Source organism: Myxocyprinus asiaticus, chromosome 8, assembly GCF_019703515.2.
Source record: "Myxocyprinus asiaticus isolate MX2 ecotype Aquarium Trade chromosome 8, UBuf_Myxa_2, whole genome shotgun sequence".
NCBI lineage: Eukaryota > Metazoa > Chordata > Actinopteri > Cypriniformes > Catostomidae > Myxocyprinus > Myxocyprinus asiaticus.
Window position 1 is genome coordinate 29557736 of NC_059351.1, and position 17892 is coordinate 29575627.

The 17892-nt window shown below is 42.0% G+C and overlaps 1 protein-coding gene across 17 annotated transcripts in view; it reads right to left on the bottom strand.

Annotated features, from left to right (window-relative positions):
- Positions 1-17892, bottom strand: part of LOC127444903 (regulating synaptic membrane exocytosis protein 1-like) — a 125514-nt gene that overhangs the window by 76029 nt on the left and 31593 nt on the right. For 15 of the 17 annotated variants that reach the window (XM_051704554.1, XM_051704538.1, XM_051704537.1 and 12 more), the window contains one exon: positions 3919-4193. The exons of 1 other annotated variant lie outside the window; for it this stretch is intronic. In XM_051704554.1, coding sequence (XP_051560514.1) covers positions 3919-4193 — 275 coding nt within the window. Of the gene's footprint in view, positions 1-3918; positions 4194-12378; positions 12472-17892 lie in introns of those variants that run through there. One more of the 17 variants, XM_051704552.1, reaches the window with a different exon arrangement.

Genomic DNA, 17892 nt, shown 5'->3' on the forward strand with positions numbered 1-17892 from the left:
CCCAAGCTCAGATTCAGGTCCCGACTCCTCCTGACTGCCCTCCTGAGAAAACCTACGTTCCACGATCCTTCGGGAAAAGACCTTACAATGGGTCCATACTACCACCAGTTCCGGACACCCCGGTATCACAGCCACACTACAACTGCTTCGGAACCATTTCTGATGGAACACCATGCAGGTGGAGACCATTGCTTACATCAAAAACTGTCCCACCTGTGCAGCAAACAAATCCTCCAGGCAACTTCCTGCAGGACTCCTCCAACCTTTGCCTATTCCTCATCGTCTTTGGTCTCGCATCATCATTGACTTCATCACTGATCTCCCTGTCTCTCAAGGTAACACCGTAATTCTTACTGTCACTGATCGATTCTCTAAGTCATGTCGATTAATCCCTCTGCCCAAGCTCCCTACAGCCTTCGAGACTGCAGAACATCTCATGCATTAGGTGTTTCGCTTCTATGGACTACCGGAAGACACCATCTCTGACAAAGGTCCACAGTTTACATATTGGGTCTGGAAGGCGTTCTTTCAACAACTCAACATCAACATCAGTCTCACTTCAGGTTACCATCCTCAATCAAACGGCCAGACCAAGTGCTTAAACCAGGAGATCACATGCTTTCTCAGAATGTATTGTCATCAGAACCAGGCTGACTGGAGCCATTATCGCTTTGGGCTGAGTACACCCAGAACTCCCTTCAGAAGCCACCCACGGGCATGACCCCCTTTCAATGTGTGCTGGGATTTCAACCCCCTTTGTTCCCCTGGTCTGGAGAACCCACAGAGCTACCGGCCATCAATGACTGGCTTCGGCAGAGCGAAGAGGTGTGGGACCATGCTCATGTCCACCTCCAAAGAGCTGTTAGGAGGTAGAAGGAACCGGCGGATCGTTATCGATTGCCCCAATCCTGTCTACACTCCTGGCCAATGGCTGTCCACACATGACCTTCATCTCCATCTGCCTTGCAAGAAACTCAGTCCCAGGTATGTGGGTCCTTTCAAAGTTCTTAGACAAATTACTTCGGTGTCTTATCGCCTTCAACTGCCCTCTAACTACCGCATTTCTCCTACCTTCCATGTTTCTCTGCTTAAACCCGCTGGTGAGAAGAGAGGAGGAGATCGATGATTCAAACCCCCCGCCCATAATAGTGGATGGCGAGGAGGCCTATCAAGTTCGAGAGCTCCTGGACTCCAGACGTCGGGGTTGCTTTCTTCAGTACTTGGTTGACTGGGAGGGGTATGGCCCAGAGGAGCAATCCTGGGTCAGAGCTGATGATATTCTTGACCCCACACTCACCACTGAATTTCACAGTATGCATCTGGAAAGACCTGCCCCTCGACCCCGATGAAGACCCCGGCGTCGAATGCCTCTGTCACGAACTCAAGGACTCCACCTGCTCACCACCAGAGGTCCCTCTCGCCCGAGTTCTGAGGGCACGTCAAACTGCACTTCCCAGCATGCCAACCTGGACTGATTACACTCACACCTGTTCCCTATTTCAAAGACTATTTAAGTGCTGTTCAAACAGTAATCATTGCAAAGTCTTGTTTTGTTCCTGCCAACATTTCTGAGCGTTTAACTCTGTTTATACTGCCTGCCTGTGTTCGACTTCTGCCTGTTTCCCACCGTTTGATACTCTGCTGCCTGCATTGTTTACCCATTGTTTACCTGGACTCTTACTGTGATTGTTTGCTGCCTGCCCTGACCTTTGCCTGTTTATTACTATGTCTCTCATCTGCTTACGCTGTTCCATTACTGATGATTTACCCTGCCTGTCTGTTTAAGAGTTGCACATTTACTATTAAACCGCATATGGATCATAACCTCTGTTCTCCGGAGTCTGTGTTACAAGTGTAGGGATCCCTAAAAATGTGTATTTTATTTTGAATTACAGTGTATTTTTATTTTAACTGTAAACTGTCACACAGTGTGTGAAACAGTTGGTTAAGAGTGTTTAAACTGTGTTTTATTCATTTATTTGCCAATTGTATTTCATTTTATTTTCTTATAAAGATTTATGTCATGTGAAATGTGTAAACTACATGAACCAAAATGCTTTGTGGTAGTTTCCCAGGTTTTTCTTGAGGTTTAGACCAATGTGAATCATTATTCAACTGAGGTAGTGTTTTCTGACCAATCACTGAGCACCCTGTTCATGTGGAAAGACAGAGAGACTTCTCCAGGCAGACGAAGATTTAACACGTGTCTGATCCTCCTCTCTGGTTCGCTTGCTTTTGGAGACTGATATATTTCAAATATAAGGCCCAAAACGACAAGAAACTGAGCCGTGTGTAACAACGTATTAGTGTAAACGTTATTTCATATTTTATACGAACGATTAGTGAACTTTGTTTGAACATTGTGCTCGAGACATCACATCACCACATGAGTGAGTGCAGAGCAATGACTGTTCGTGACTATTTCTGTGATAACTGTCATTATGAGAACTTCAAACAGTGTCTGCTGAACAGCTGATCATCCACAGAATTGTATCCAGTTTGTGCATCGGACAGTGGATGAACAGTTTGATCGAAGTGAGTTTCCCAGAGACTGGATTCACTTGATGAGCGTCACATTTTCATTCCACGTGAGACGGGACATGAATCGCCAGAGAAAAAGCGTGAGTCACGGAGTGAACGATTCTTCATTTGATTCTTCATGTTTCGTTTCTAAAGGAGGATTAAGTAAGTGAAGTTTGCCTTACATCCTGTTACTAAATGGAACACAAAGTAAAATTTCAACATTTCAAGTGCACCAGCGAAATGGGCCCCAACGTAAGCACGTGCTTGGGTATTTTCTTTTGGGTAATTTGTGTAAAAGACTGACTTGTGAACACTTTATAAAGACTGAAAAGTAATTTTGGGTTAAAGTACATTTGAAATTGAAGTGAAACAAATTTAAGACACTTGCCTTTTGTTTTATTTTTATTTAATTTTTATTTCTTTAATGTTTAAAAATAAATATTGTTATTTCTTTTCCTTAAGCATTGTCTATCTTATCTATTTCATATTGTCATTTTTCATATATTTCTAGGGAAATAATCAAACGTGATTTAAATTGATCATAAAGGTTCTCTAGTGGAGGCACTGTGCTTAGAAAAATAGAAAATAATAGCAGCTGAATACAATTTTGTCTATATAAATATATCTCTAATTTCATTCATTAGCAACGGGACATTACCATATTTACAACTTATTGGTAAGTAGATACATTTATTCCAGCCAGCTCACCATTCAACTGCTGGGAGCCCAGGTTCTTGTTTATTCGTTTATCTTTATATTCACCAAATGTCCCATATGGTTAAGAAAGGGTTACACAAAGGTAATCTAAACAGAGTGAAAATAAACAAACCATTTCAATATCTATTATGTGAAAATGATTTTGATCTATTTAAAAAAAAATCACGTCTGTCCCACAGCTGTGGTGTCATTTCAGCCACACCAAACAATTTTGCCTCTAATAAAGTTTTTTTTTTTAAAGTACTTGTTGACAAACGTGTCAGTGAAGAGCATGCAAATATGAGTGATGCTTCAAGAAAACAAAGAAAAATACTTTTCATACATTTCCAATCAATAAATATTTATTTTGTGTGTGTGTGTTTATTTAGGATACATAAAATGCTAGCTATGGAATTAGCCTATAGAGTGAGAAAGGAGTCAGCCATTTTATTGCAAAAATGTAAAAAAAAATCCACCACAGAATTCTATTAAACACAATACTGAATTTTGAGTGGTGGAAATGACACTATGGTGGGAACAATAAGTGAGGAAAAAGTGTGTTGTAAGAGCTTTCAAAAAGAGAAATCCATAGGAACAAAATTACCCACAGTTGAAGAAACACCCATATATTGTTAAGCAGCGTCTTTGAGAAATATAACTAAGGTTCAGCACACGTATAAATGCGGATTTTTGGCCTACTTGTCTCTTCGCGGTTCACTGCGGGACCGTGAGGCAGGCATTGTATCTGCTCCCCTGGTGGGGTTGTCAGGACCAAGGCTGGATGGCAGAGTGTTGTTAGCGTTAAGGCCTGGAGCCTGGGATCTGGAGCGCAACTTGCTGTCCTTGTCCAACTCAGGGCCACTGAGGGGAGAACCTACACTAAGAGGTCGCCCCCCAGGCCCTGCTGAAAACCATTCTCCTGATTTAGTTAGGATTTCCTGCTGTTTCCTGCACAGGTTACATACCCACATCACCTATGTGGACAAACAAATGTGTTTTTAAGGGAGGTACAGATGTTAAATATGTATAGCAATGCAAATATTTTAGACTTAAAGCTGAAGTGTGTCATTTCTGCCCCACTTGCATCACCAAACAGAAGGGCTCCGCACCAGACTCATGCCATTTGTTGAGTTAAAGTTGCTATTTCAAGCTGGTTGGGATGGTCAAAGAACAGAACAATGTTTTGATAGAATCACAGAGCCCCAGTGTTTTTTTTTTTATTTGTTTTTTTTTTTTTTTAATTACTCAACAAATGACTTACTTTTTTTTTAGCATATAGCGGCTTTTTTACATTGGAAAAAATGCACACTTCAGCTTTATCATTCTAATATCCACACCATTTTAAGTTAATTTGAAAAGAACAAAGACAGACATATAATACACATACATAAATAAATACATGTGTACAAACATACATACTGTACATACATACTGACAAGATTGAAGGACAGTTCAACACCATCGACTCTAGAAGTATGTGGCAGGGAATTAATATCATCACAGACTTCAAAGGGAATAAAAACTCTGCAGTGAACACCGCTGCCTCTCTCCCGGATGAGCGAAATACTTTTTATGCTTGTTTCGAGGGAAATAACACCCCCCTCGCGGAGAGAGCTCACGCGGCTGAAGCTATAGAGGTTAGTTCACTCTCCATCTCTTTAGCGGATGTAACCCGATCCTTCCAACTGGTAAATATCCATAAAGCCACAGGTCCAGAAGGCATTCCGGGCCGTGTCATCAGAGCATGCGCGAACCAACTGGCTGGTGTTTTTACGGACATTTTCAACCTTTCCCACTCCTTGTCTGTGTTCCAAAGCAATCCAAAATCACTTGCTTAAATGACTGGCGTCCTGTTGCTCTGACCCCCATCATCAGCAAATGCTTTGAGAGACTAATCAGAGATTACATCTGCTCTGTGCTGCCTCCCTCACTGGACTCACTGCAGTTTGCATACCGCAACAACTGCTCCACTGATGATGCCATTGCATCTACACTACACGCTGCTCTCTCCCACCTGGAAAAAAGGAACACATATGTGGGAATGTTGTTTGTAGGCTACAGCTCAGCATTTAACACCATAGTGCCCTCCAAGCTTGATGTGAAACTTCCTGTCAAGCAGACGCCAGGTGTTTAGAATGGGCAGTAACATCTCCTCATCACTGACCCTCAACACTGGAGCCCTGCACACACAGGTTCTCAGCCCACTCCTGTACTCCCTCTACACACATGACTGTGTGGCAAAACACAGCTCCAATGCCATCATTAAGTTTGCTGATAATATGACGGTGGTAGGTCTGATCACTGACAATGATGAAACAGCCTACAGAGAGGAGGTGCACACTCTGACACACTGGTGTCAGGAGCACAGCCTCTCCCTCAATGTCAGTAAGACGAAGGAGCTTGTGGTGGACTTCAGGAGAAAAGACCCCTGTTCAAAAGAACACAGCCCCATCACCATCAATGGAGCGCCGGTGGAGAGAGTCAGCAGCTTCAAGTTCCTTGGTGTCCACATCACAGAGGAATTCACATGGTCTGTGGCCATTGTGAAGAAGGCTCACCAGCGCCTCTTCTTCCTGAGATGGCTGAGGAAGTTTGGAATGAACCACCACATCCTCACACGGTTCTACACCAGCACTGTAGAAAGCATCCTGACTGACTGCATCACTGCCTGGTATGGCAACAGCACCACCCTCAACCGCAAAGCCCTGCAAAGGGTGGTGCGAACTGCCAGACACATCATCGGAGGTGAGCTTCCCTCCCTCCAGGACATTTATACTAGGCGGTGTGTTAAAAAAGCTCGGAGGATCATCAGAGACTCCAGCCACCCGAGCCATGGTCTGCTCTTACTGCTACCAACAGGCAGGCGGTATCGCAGCATCAGGACCCGCACCAGCTGACTTCATGACAGCTTCTTCCCCCAAGCAATCAGACTTTTGAACTCTTGATCTCTCACGATCAATATACATCAGCACTGCACTTTATTAATCTTATTATCTTACACTGGACTGTCATAAATTATATTCTCTCTTAACAATACTGGCAACTGACTATCAACCGACAGCCTGAATGTCAATATAGAACAATACAACATGCTGTATATTTTATATATATTATTTTTATTATATACTGTGTATTCTATATTGTGTGTATGTGTATTCTATATTGTGTGTATTGTATACTGTACATTGTATATTATTATTGTATATTGTGTTGTGTAATTATGTGTATATTAGATATGTAAATTGTGTTGTGTAAATCTGATGTTTATTGTAAATTGGTATATGTCTTATCACTGTCAAGCCTGCTATGTTGCTCGGGACTGCACCCAAGACTTCCCCTTCCCCAATGGAGCCCTATTATTGAGCCCTGTAATGGTTCATTCATGAGGTGGATTGCTGAGGCTTTCTAAAATACCTAATATTTCTTCACTTCCTCTCCCCATATTTCTCCCACCCTCTCTCTCTCTCATCTTATCCTCTCTCTCTCTCTCTCTCTCTCTCTCTCAATCTCTTTGAGCAAGCTAGCTAGACAGGCCAGATCTCACATGATTAGCGGGGATGCTAAATCAAATGAACAGCTCTCGCCTTGACAACATGTTCACGGCTTTAAAAGCATAGAGATCCAATCTATTGATCTGGCATTAGGCTCTTAAAGCACCCTGAGAATGACAATAAATCTACTCCTATTGCAATACATAAGGGCTGTCGAGGCTGGTTGCCCTCCCAAAATACAATACTGTAGGTTGAGAAGAGCCTTTATTGTTCAAGAACCAATTTTTTTGTGCTTTTTAAGTGTCTGTGTGATGAAGAACTGTATCATGGATACCATGAAAAGGCACTGCATGTATTATCAGTTGGGAAAATGGTGTGAGAACGGAAAAGCAGACATCCACAACACTCATCTTTAGCGTTTGGTGTTTAGTCACAAACAGGTTATGAAGAGCTTATATGATCCACAAAAACAGGACGTTTCACAACAGCACTGGCAGAAATGCATTATTTATGGAATAATTATAAGAGCTCTGTGAAACCTACAGCTAGCAAGAAATCACACAAAGCGGCTTGCACATCTGCTACAAACAAGAAAACAAATGTTGCAATGGAGGTATGATACCTGAAAACCTAACAATTCATACAGGTTTATGCTACCAAGCTTGTGCCATAGTTTGCCAAACTAACTAGGAGCGTAATCTAATGGTGACGGACAGACTCACTATATTATGCCACAAACGTATGTACTCACAAAGTGGCATCCTCCCTGAGACTGGGTCCCCTCTCACAGGGTCACCATGCAACTCCATGAACATCCACAAATATCTTCGAACAGTAGCCAGTGCTAGATATCTTCCCGGAAAGTGCTTTGATTTTAGTGTTGAGGAGAGAGGGGAGAGGCTGTTCTAGGGCAGGATGGATATGAGTGAGAGTAAGAGAGAGGGGATGAGAGAGCATCATTGTCTGATTGGATCTAGTTGGCATGGCTCCAGCATAATCTGAGGTAAATCAGATGTGCAGAGGCCCACAGCTGTCAGCCAGCCAGAGAAACACTCTCAGGAAGGATTAGCCATCCCTGCTAATCCCACTGCACTACTGCTAGCCCTTTGCCATTATTCAATCCATCTGACATGACAATGCAGCCCGTGCTGTTCCCCTCAACTCCACTGGGAAACTACCTCCAGAAACAGACCACTTCCCCAGTTTCCCTGGGAATTTTTTTTTTTTAATCTTACAGCTATGCATGATGAAAATATGCAATTTTGTCTTGTTTTCCAGTAAAAAATATCTAAACAAAACAAGATGCAATAACTTGAGAGGCAAAATTGTCAAAGATAAGGCTTGTTTAAGAGAATATACTGTATATTGAATTATTATTTAATTACATATTGAACAATGATTTTTTGTAACATTTTACATTAATGTTACTTTTATTATACAGGGGTTCATTAATAAATAATAATTTATTTACAAATGAATGATAAATTATTGATATGAAGTTGAATTTCATGCAATTCTTGCCAAATAGTGAGCCATTTTACCTGACGTTATAAATGATTAACAACACTTATTCAACATTAGTAACCTATGAAAATGTACCTTGTGAATTGTAAAATGTAAAGTGGACAGATATGAAGAATCTAAGGTTCTACTTTGAGGTTTTAAAGGCAACCTGTTTGTGTCACTTCAAGAGAGCAACCATACAAATGTGTTGTACTTCATTTATGTTGTTTCTTTTCTAATTTCATATTATTTTACTTTCATTCCGTATATATATACATATATATTCGTTATTAATTTTTATACATACATTTTTAGTTAGTATTACTCATTTATTTATTTATTCTACTGTTTAAACTTATGTAGTCTGCTGTATGTCTTTACAAGTTAGAGATAAAGAGTTGTCTCCATTCAAGGTCTTAACATCACAGGACGATGTTGTGAAGCAGTAATTTTCCATTGTTTTTTGCTTGGTATAATAACACTTGTTGAACTTGTTCTGGTCAGACGAAGTCTGTAAGTTACTATCTTCTGATGGAGAGAGAAGTCTAGTGGAAACTGGATCATACAGATATAAAAAAAACCAAAATTAAAAGTTGCCAATATTAGAAACCTGAACATAAAAGTTCAGTATGGTTTAATGGTCATCAGGCTTTATTATATGATCTATGCTGTAAATGAGCGTGAAGACCGAAAAAAGTATTTTTGCAGAGGACTTTGGGCAACTAGGACTAGGTAAGTTGGGACACCACTCGGAGTAGCACCGTTTTTTTCACATCTACAGGAAAGTGACAGCACAATTAAGTCAAGATATTATGTAAAATATATAAAACAAAGCGGACAATAGCAAAATGACACTATACCTTCTTTTAATCTCACTATAATAGTCTGTTTTGATACATTGTGGCATAAATCATGATAATTAGGACATTTTATGTTTTTGATCAATACAAGTATGAATAAGTGTGTTTATAAAGCATTTATACCTGAATGTTAAAATCCTCACATTAGACCAATCCTTTGGCATCTTCACTGCTTACATCACAGATGGAAATGGTGGCAAAAACCATGCACAAACAGTAAACTTTTATCGGATTCCGGTGATGAGAAATGATTTCAAGGGCTCATGTAGACGTCTGTGGCTTCAAGCCATCAACACAGCTGACTGGATTTAGGAATTCATTTCAACTCATGTTTTTGCAGCGAATATTTACAGTGAACATTATTACAGATATGTTATTAACTCATGTCATTATAATAATTGTATTGCTAAGAATATTTCTGTATCATTGATGGTTTTGTGTCATATTGTAATGTTTAATGTGTGTTCATGTATTTCATGTCTTTTATTTTGAAAAGTTTAGTTCCTGTTTCATGTCATGTGTTCCCTTGTCATGTGATTTCATGTTTTCCCTCCATGTTCATGTGTCTTGTTTTCATTGGTTTATTGTCTCGTTATCTTGTTTAGAGTTCTCAGGTTTTATTGGTTATCTTTGTCATGTGTTCTCCCATGTTCATGTATTTAAGCCTCATGTTTTCCATCGTCCTTTGTCAAGTATTGTGTGTGTTTGGTAACGTTTTCATGCTCTGTCAAGCCATGTTTATGTCAAGTCAAGTTTTAAGTCAAGTCAAGTTCATGTTTATGTTTCATGTTTGTAGTTAGGGTTTTTGGTTTTCACATTTATTAAAAAAATTGCACTTGGGTTCTTCATTTCTTCGTCATCGTCTTCATCATTGTCAGCGCCAGCAGCATTGTTACAGAAATACCTGACCGACAATGAACCCAGCAATCCAGCTCCTCCTACGTCAGGGGAATCGTCCCTTGGAGGATTACGTTGAGGACTTTTCACTCTGGCCTGCCAGGTGGACTTTAATGAGGTTGCCCTCAAAGACTGCTTCCGATTTGGACTAAATGAGCCTATCTCCACTTTTATGCCTAGCGGTCGCAGTTCCCTCAGCCTCGTTCAGTATATTGACCTTGCCCTGCAGATCACTGGTTCTTCATTCACTGTGGGGGAGGCGGATGCCGAGCCAGAGATTCACGTCATGTCCGCCGAGCTAGAGTTTCACGTCATGGCCGCCGAGCCAGAGTTCCACGACATGGCCGCCGAGCCAGCGTTCCACGACATGGCCGCCGAGCCAGTGTTCCACGTCATGGCCGCCGAGCCAGCGTTCCACGTCATGGCCGCCGAGCCAGCGTTTCACGTCTTGGCCGCCAAGCCAGAGTTCCTCGTCATGGTCGCTGAGCTAGTGCCATCTTTTGCCCCAATGCCTCAGCCTGCTCCATGCCACGTCACAGCTACGCCTGAGCCTGCTCCATGCTAGACACAGCCACGCCTGAGCCTGCTCCATGCCACGTCACAGCCACGCCTGAGCCTGCTCCATGCCACGTCACAGCCACGCCTGAGCCTGTTCCATGCCACGTCACAGCCACGTCTGATCCTGCTCCATGCCACGTTACAGCCACGCCTGATCCTGCTCCATGCCACATCACAGCCACGCCTGAGCCTGCTCCATGCCACGTCACAGCCACGCCTGAGCCTGCTCCATGCCACGTCACAGCCACACCTGAGCCTGTTCCATGCCACGTCACACAGCCACGCCTGAGCCTGCTCCATGCCACGTCACAGCCACGCCTGAGCCTGCTCCATGCCACGTCACAGCCATGCCTGAGCCTGCTCCATGCCACGTCACAGCCACGCCTGAGTCTGTTCCACGCCATGTTATAGTCACATCTGAGCTATTAGACCTGGAGATGGTTCCCGCCCTTGTATCCACCCTTAGTTCTCCTGAGCAGGCAAGGGGAACTTTCAACCCTCCGATCCCGCCTGGACCCTCCGAGCCCTGGACTCCGCCTTGGCCTGTCGGTCCCTCGACATCGCCTCGGCTCTGCATTCCCTCGGCTCCACTGTGGTCCTTCAGCCTGTCGGCTTTGCCGGGGTCCCTCGTCCCTCCGGCTCCTCCATGGTCTGTCGGTCACCTGGCTCCACCTTGGCTCTCCGATCTTCTGGCTGCACCTCATCCCTCCGATCCGTCAGCTCCACCAGTGACCTCCTTCCCTACGGCTCCACCTTGGTCCTCAGTGGTCGCCTTGGTCCCCCCCTCAGCTCCCTACAGAACTTTGGAACTATGTCATGTTATGTGTTTGTTCATGTTTTGGGGTGTCGGGAGCCGCACCTAGTGGGTGGGATATGTAATGTTTAATGTGAGTGATCATGTATTTCATGTCTTTTATTTTGAAAAGTTTAGTTCCTGTTTCATGTCATGTGTTCCCTTGTCATGTGATTTCATGTTTTCATTGGTTTATTGTCTCGTTATCTTGTTTAGAGTTCTCAGGTTTTATTGGTTATCTTTGTCATGTTTTCTCCCATGTTCATGTATTTAAGCCTCATGTTTTCCTTTGTCCAGTGTCAGGTATTGTTGCATGTAACTTCGGTTGTGTTTTCAAGTCAAGTCAAGTCTATAGTCAAGTTCATGTTTATGTTTATGTTTCATGGTTATAGTTAGGGTTTTTGGTTTCATGTTTGTTAATAAAATTGCACTTGGGTTCTTCATTTCATCATCATCGTCTTAATCATTGTCAGCGTCAGCAGCATCGTACATTTTTTTGTTTAATCGTCTAATCTGTCAAATGTAACATAACACTTGGCCGTCTTTCTGCCTCTACTCACTACGCATGTGCTTAAATTTTTGGGAAAATTTGATTGGTCTATTTGAATGAAAGTTCCCCTTAATATACAAGTTGCTAAAACTTCATATCAGTTATTTATAGTGCATTTGTAAATTACGTCTTAGTCATTAATGAACCCCTTTATAAATTCTCAACAAAGGGAACAATAATGTAGTGTTCTGCTTAAATCAATTTGCAAGTTGAGGTTTCTTGATTTAAGCAAAACCCTCATAAAATGCTGTTAGATTTTTTGCAAAAAAAAAAAAAAAATTAAAAAATTAAAAAAAACAGTTTACCAAAGGGGTGAGAAAAACTTGATTCACAATTTTCAGAAAACAAGTAATGTTAGTATATTTCTCAAGTAAAGGTGGAAAGTGGTTTGAACAAATTATGATCATAGGAACAGAGAAAATCAACATGGCTGAAAGACCAGTAAATGTGAATACGCTGTGTCCCATGTGTAAAAAGACTGGATCTGTAGATGGCTGGATTACTCACCACTAGTTGTGTGCAGTCGGGACGGGTAAAATAATCCAAGCCTTTAATCCTTGAATTAGATCGAATTCAAGCCACATGCACAATGGAGGATTCACTTTCTCGCCAATGAGGATTCTTTTTCTCTCCCCCCCCACCAAAGGCCAGTTCACAACAATATCCAGGGCACCTGGATAAAGCCATTAAAGCTTCTCATCTTCCAAAGACTGGATTCCAGAGCCCCTATCCCAACCGGAGAACTAAGAAAGGGGGGACATTCAAAATGTAGGACACTAAAACCTGGCCGTTGTCATGAGAGAGAGAGAGAGAGAGAGAGAGAGAGAGAGAGAGAGAGAGAGAGAGAGAGAGAAGTAAATCTAAGGGAGGGCAGGGACGGTAGTTTCTCTGTTCCCGAAAAGAGTGGATAGACTTGTCTTGTGCTGGGAGATAGCTGAAAACAGTAGGCCCCATCAAAAATCAGAAAGAAAACTTCTTAAGGATAATTATATTAACAGCAGACCAGAGGTCAGCACAGATGGACAGAGAGAGAAATCATTGTGTGTGAGTGTGTGTGTGTGTGTGTGTCTGTGTAGGCTGGTTTGGGTGGTTTACGAGGACATTTTTTTAGGTTTCAAACTGGTAATTACAAGGGTATTATGCTATAAATGTGGTTTATGAGGACATTTCTAGTGTCCCCATAATTCAAATAGCTTAAAAAATATACTAAACAATCCAGGGCGTGCTGAGTGACTCCAGTCAGGCTTCCTAAGCAACCAATTGGCCCGGTTGCTAGGGTGGGTAGAGTCATGTTGGGTTAACCTCCTCGTGGTCGCTATAATGTGGTTCTCGCACTCGGTGGGGTGCATGGTGAGTTGTGCATGGATGCCGCGGAGAATAGCGTGAGCCTCCACACACACTAAGTCTCCGCAGTAATGTGCTCAACAAGCCACGTGATAATTTACTGTCTCAGACGTGGAGGCAACTGAGATTCGTCCTCCTGAGTCACTACGCCACCACGAGGACTTAGAGAGCATTGGGAATTGGGCATTCCCCAGAAAAGGAGATAAAAAAAATAAAAAAACATACTAAACAATGTGGTTTTGAAAATATAAAAATGCAGAAAGTTTTTTGTGAGGGTTAGGTTTAGGGGTAGGTTAGTGTTAGGGGATAGAATCTATAGTTCGTACATTATAAAAATCATTATGTCTATGGAGAGTCCTCATAAGGATAGCCGCACCAGCATGTGTGTGTGTGTTGTGTGTGTGTGTGTGTGTGTGTGTGTGTGTGTGTGTGTGTGTGTGTGTGGATGGATAGTAAAACCCCAAATCACCTATTGTGGAAACCAACAAACAGTCCATATGAAAAAAACAGCTTAATTAACTCACTAAATTATTGTATATATTAACTAATAGTCTTAATGAAAATATAAAAATGCAAGAAAGGTTTGTTTGAGGTTAAGGGAATAGAAAGTATTATTAGCTCAGTGTAAAACAAGTCAATGAAAGGTCCCCAACATGAAAGAAAAACAAGTGTGTGTGTATATGTGTGTTTGTATGATGTATGGGCAAATGTTACCTTTGGGGTGTGAAACAGAGCTTGTGTGTTAGCAGTTCTGTCTGTTTTTGAGAAGGAAGCAGTTATTTTTCATAACCTATTTCTTCTGAACTAGCACACTTGAGCCCCAGTCCTTTTCCCCAAACAGTCACTCCAACAATACTTTCCCCTGCTGACACAATGCAATACCATATTCCTCTCTATCTCACCTGCTTTCATTTCTCTTCCAAATCATACCTATTTCACTGCTTTTCCCCATCCTTTGCAAATAGTTATATCATTGTATTGACTTTTCAACCTGTTCTTTTTACTTGCTGTGTATTTCTCTCTATATTTGAGATGCACACACTCCCTCTGGATGTCTCCTCTCCTCTCTTGTCCCTCATCTCACTTATTTGGTTACCATGGAGAACAGTATTCAGCAAAGCAGGGGGTGGCTGGCACACTTACGCTTGGAGACCAGTAGTGAATGTACTCACACCCATTTAAATGTACACACACACACACATACATACACACACACACATGATGGTGCGGCTATCCTTATGAGGACTCTCCATAGACATAATGATTTTTATACTGTATGAACTATAGATTCTATCCCCTAACCCTACCCCTAAACCTAACCCTCACAAAAAAAAAAAAAAAAAAAAAACACACTTTCTGCATTTTTACATTTTCAGAAAAACATTGTTTAGTATGTTTTTTAAGTGATTTGATTTATGGGGACACTAGAAATGTCCTCATAAACCACATTTATAGCATAATACCCTTTGTTTTTTAACCTAAAAAAAATTCCTTGTAAACCACCCATCCACACACACACCCACACACACATACACAAAGAAACACAAATATTTTTCCCATTCCCTTGGCCCACCCATTTATAATTAGTAATAAGGAGGAGGTATACAATTCTTAAACACCAAATAAAGATGCCATTTCAACTGATATTTAGCTAATGAATAGATGTCAACAGGTTCTCACACCCAAGGCAAAATTACTGCCAAGTGAAAAACAGCCGCTTGTGCAAGAGCCCTTTTCATCACTACATAGATGCAAAAAGCATTTAGAAGACACAAAAGCATTTTATTCAGTTTACACAGAGCAAAAGCTTGTTGACTTATATGTTTTCGTCATACAATACATACAATGTCTTATCGCCCACCTTTGTCTATTTTTATGCTTGCAATTTGATTTACGCTTTCACAAATCTTACCATGTGCATGCAAATCATTTAGGCACTATTTTATCTTCATAGTTATGGCGATACAACAACGAGTTTTATTCACTTTTTTTTTTTTTTAAACAATGAGTTTTATTCAAATAATGATAAAACGCCAGATTATCAGTTCATAAACACTTACTTTTCACCCTGTTCCTCACACAGTGCTATCATATGGCATCACAACACTTTTATTGTAGCGAATTACTTGTAAGGCTAATTTTTATGTTTGCATTACATAACCACATTTACAAGCTTGTTTGTGTGCAGTCAAATGGTGTGGTGCAGCTCAACTGATAGAGTGTTGCACCTGCGATACAAAGGACCGGGGTACAAGTCCTGAAAAGTATGTGGGTCGAAGCACTAAAAAATTATATGGTTGCTTCAGCCATTATGTTTTTCATTTCACATTGGCTTTTATGACACTATTGGTTAGGTTTAGGTCTGAAGCTTAGAAAAAGTAGATCAGTTTTTTTTATTATTATTATTATTTTATTTGACACAACATTAACATTAAAAACATAATCTTTTTGAGAGAACATTTAACTCGCTTTTAGCATCACATAGTTGACATTTCGCCTTGGAGCCAGCATGATATTTATAATGAATATTGTTTAACAAAAATGTCACTACAATCACATAATTTTCATAAGATCATGCTGAACATTAAACTCTGTGAACTAATAAATGCTACGAAATAAAAAATTAAAAAATAAATAAATGAAACATTCAAAACTACTTCAATACTTCATGTTATGTTTAATTAATAGTAATGTGCATTTTTTTTAAGATGACCCAATTCAGTTTGATAAAATAAACTGTATTTTGTTGATTCTTGTATTTCATGTCTTTTATTTTGAAAATTCTAGTTCCTGTTTCATGTCATGTGGTTCCCTTGTCATGTGATTTCATGTTTTCCCTCCATGTTCATGTGTCCTGTTTTCATTGGTTGATTGTCTTATCTTGTTTAGAGTTCTGGTTGTTCATTGGTTTGTTCTCCCATGTCCATGTATTTATACCCTCATGTTTTCCATTGTCCTTTGTCAAGTATTGTAGTTGTGTAACGTCGTGTTATTGTTCTAGCCAAGCCAAGCCAAGTCAAGTTCATGTTTGTTTTATAATCAAGTCGTTTATGTTGGTTTTGTTTGGAACTCACATTTGGATAACTGCACTTTGTAAATAAACTGCACCTGGGTTCTCTTTACTTCATCGTCATTGCCAGCGCCAGCGCAACATTACAAAATACTTGACCCAACCATGAACCTAGCAGTTCTACTCCTACGCCTACATCAGGGGAGTCATCCCCTAGAGGATTATGTCGAGGACTTCTGCGCTCTGGCCTGCCAGCTGAACTTTAATGAGTTTGCCCTAAAAGACATTTTCCGTTTTGGACTAAGTGAGCCAACCTCCACTTTGATGCCTGGCGGTCGCAGTTCCCTCAGCCTCATTCAGTATATCGACCTTGCCCTGCAGATCACTGGTTCTATGTTCACTGTGGGGGAGGCGGATGCTGAGCCGGAGTTCCACGACATGGCCACCGAGCCAGAGTTTCATGTCATGGCCGCCGAGCCAGAGTTTCACGTCATGGCCGCCGAGCCAGAGTTTCACGTCATGGCCGCCAAGCCAGAGTTCCTCGTCATGGTCGCTGAGCTAGTGCCATCTTTTGTCACAGCAACGCCTCAGCCTGCTTCATGCCATGTCACAGCAATGCCTCAGCCTGCTCCATGCCATGTCACAGCAACGCCTCAGCTTGCTCCATGCCACGTCACAGCAACGCCTCAGCCTGCTCCATGCCATGTCACAGCCACGCCTGAGCCTGCTCCATACCACGTCACAGCCACGCCTGAGCCTGCTCCATGCCAAGTCACAGCCACACCTGAGCCTGCTCCATGCCACGTCACAGCCACGCCTGAGCCTGCTCCATGCCACATCACAGCCACGCCTGAGCCTGCTCCATGCCACATCACAGCCACGCCTGAGCCTGCTCCATGCCACGTCACAGCCACGCCTGAGCCTGCTCCATGCCACGTCACAGCCACGCCTGAGCCTGCTCCATGCCACGTCACAACCACGCCTGAGCCTGCTCCATGCCACGTCACAGCCACGACTGAGTCTGGACCTCCTTCCCTACAGCTCCACCTTGGTCCTCCCTGCCTCCGGCTCCACCCTGGCCCTTTGAGTCTTCGGCTACTCTCCAGGTATCCAGTTCTCCATGGCTCCACCCCTCGAGCCTCTCACGGCTCCACCTTCCATGGCTCTGCCCCTCGAGCCTCTCATGGCTCCACCCCCCACGGGCTCCGCCCTGATCCCATGATCCATGCCCTGCCAAGCCATGCCTCAAGACCACCCCCCAGCTCCCTATTGAACTCATGTGTTGGGACTGTCTATTTAAATAATGAAAAAATGCAATGGCTGATGTTCATCCTTTTTCTTGATTATCCTCCCATTCAGGAGGGCAAAATTTGCCTTTGTTTGTCCTGCTCATATGGATAATTTGTGCAGATAATCATTAGTAAACGAAGAACAAATAGATTTGATGATGTTCGGGATTGAGAAATTTGACACACATCTGATTATAGAACCAAACACTATCAGGATATGCATGTATGCAGGTTCAATGATGCTTCACGTTATCACTTTTAATGAGCATGATTGACCCTGAATAGATGAGACACGTCAGTTTAACACTTGAAGAATGGAGAATAAACGTTCATGTGTATTGTATCTTTTGCATAAATACATTTGATTGAATAAGACAC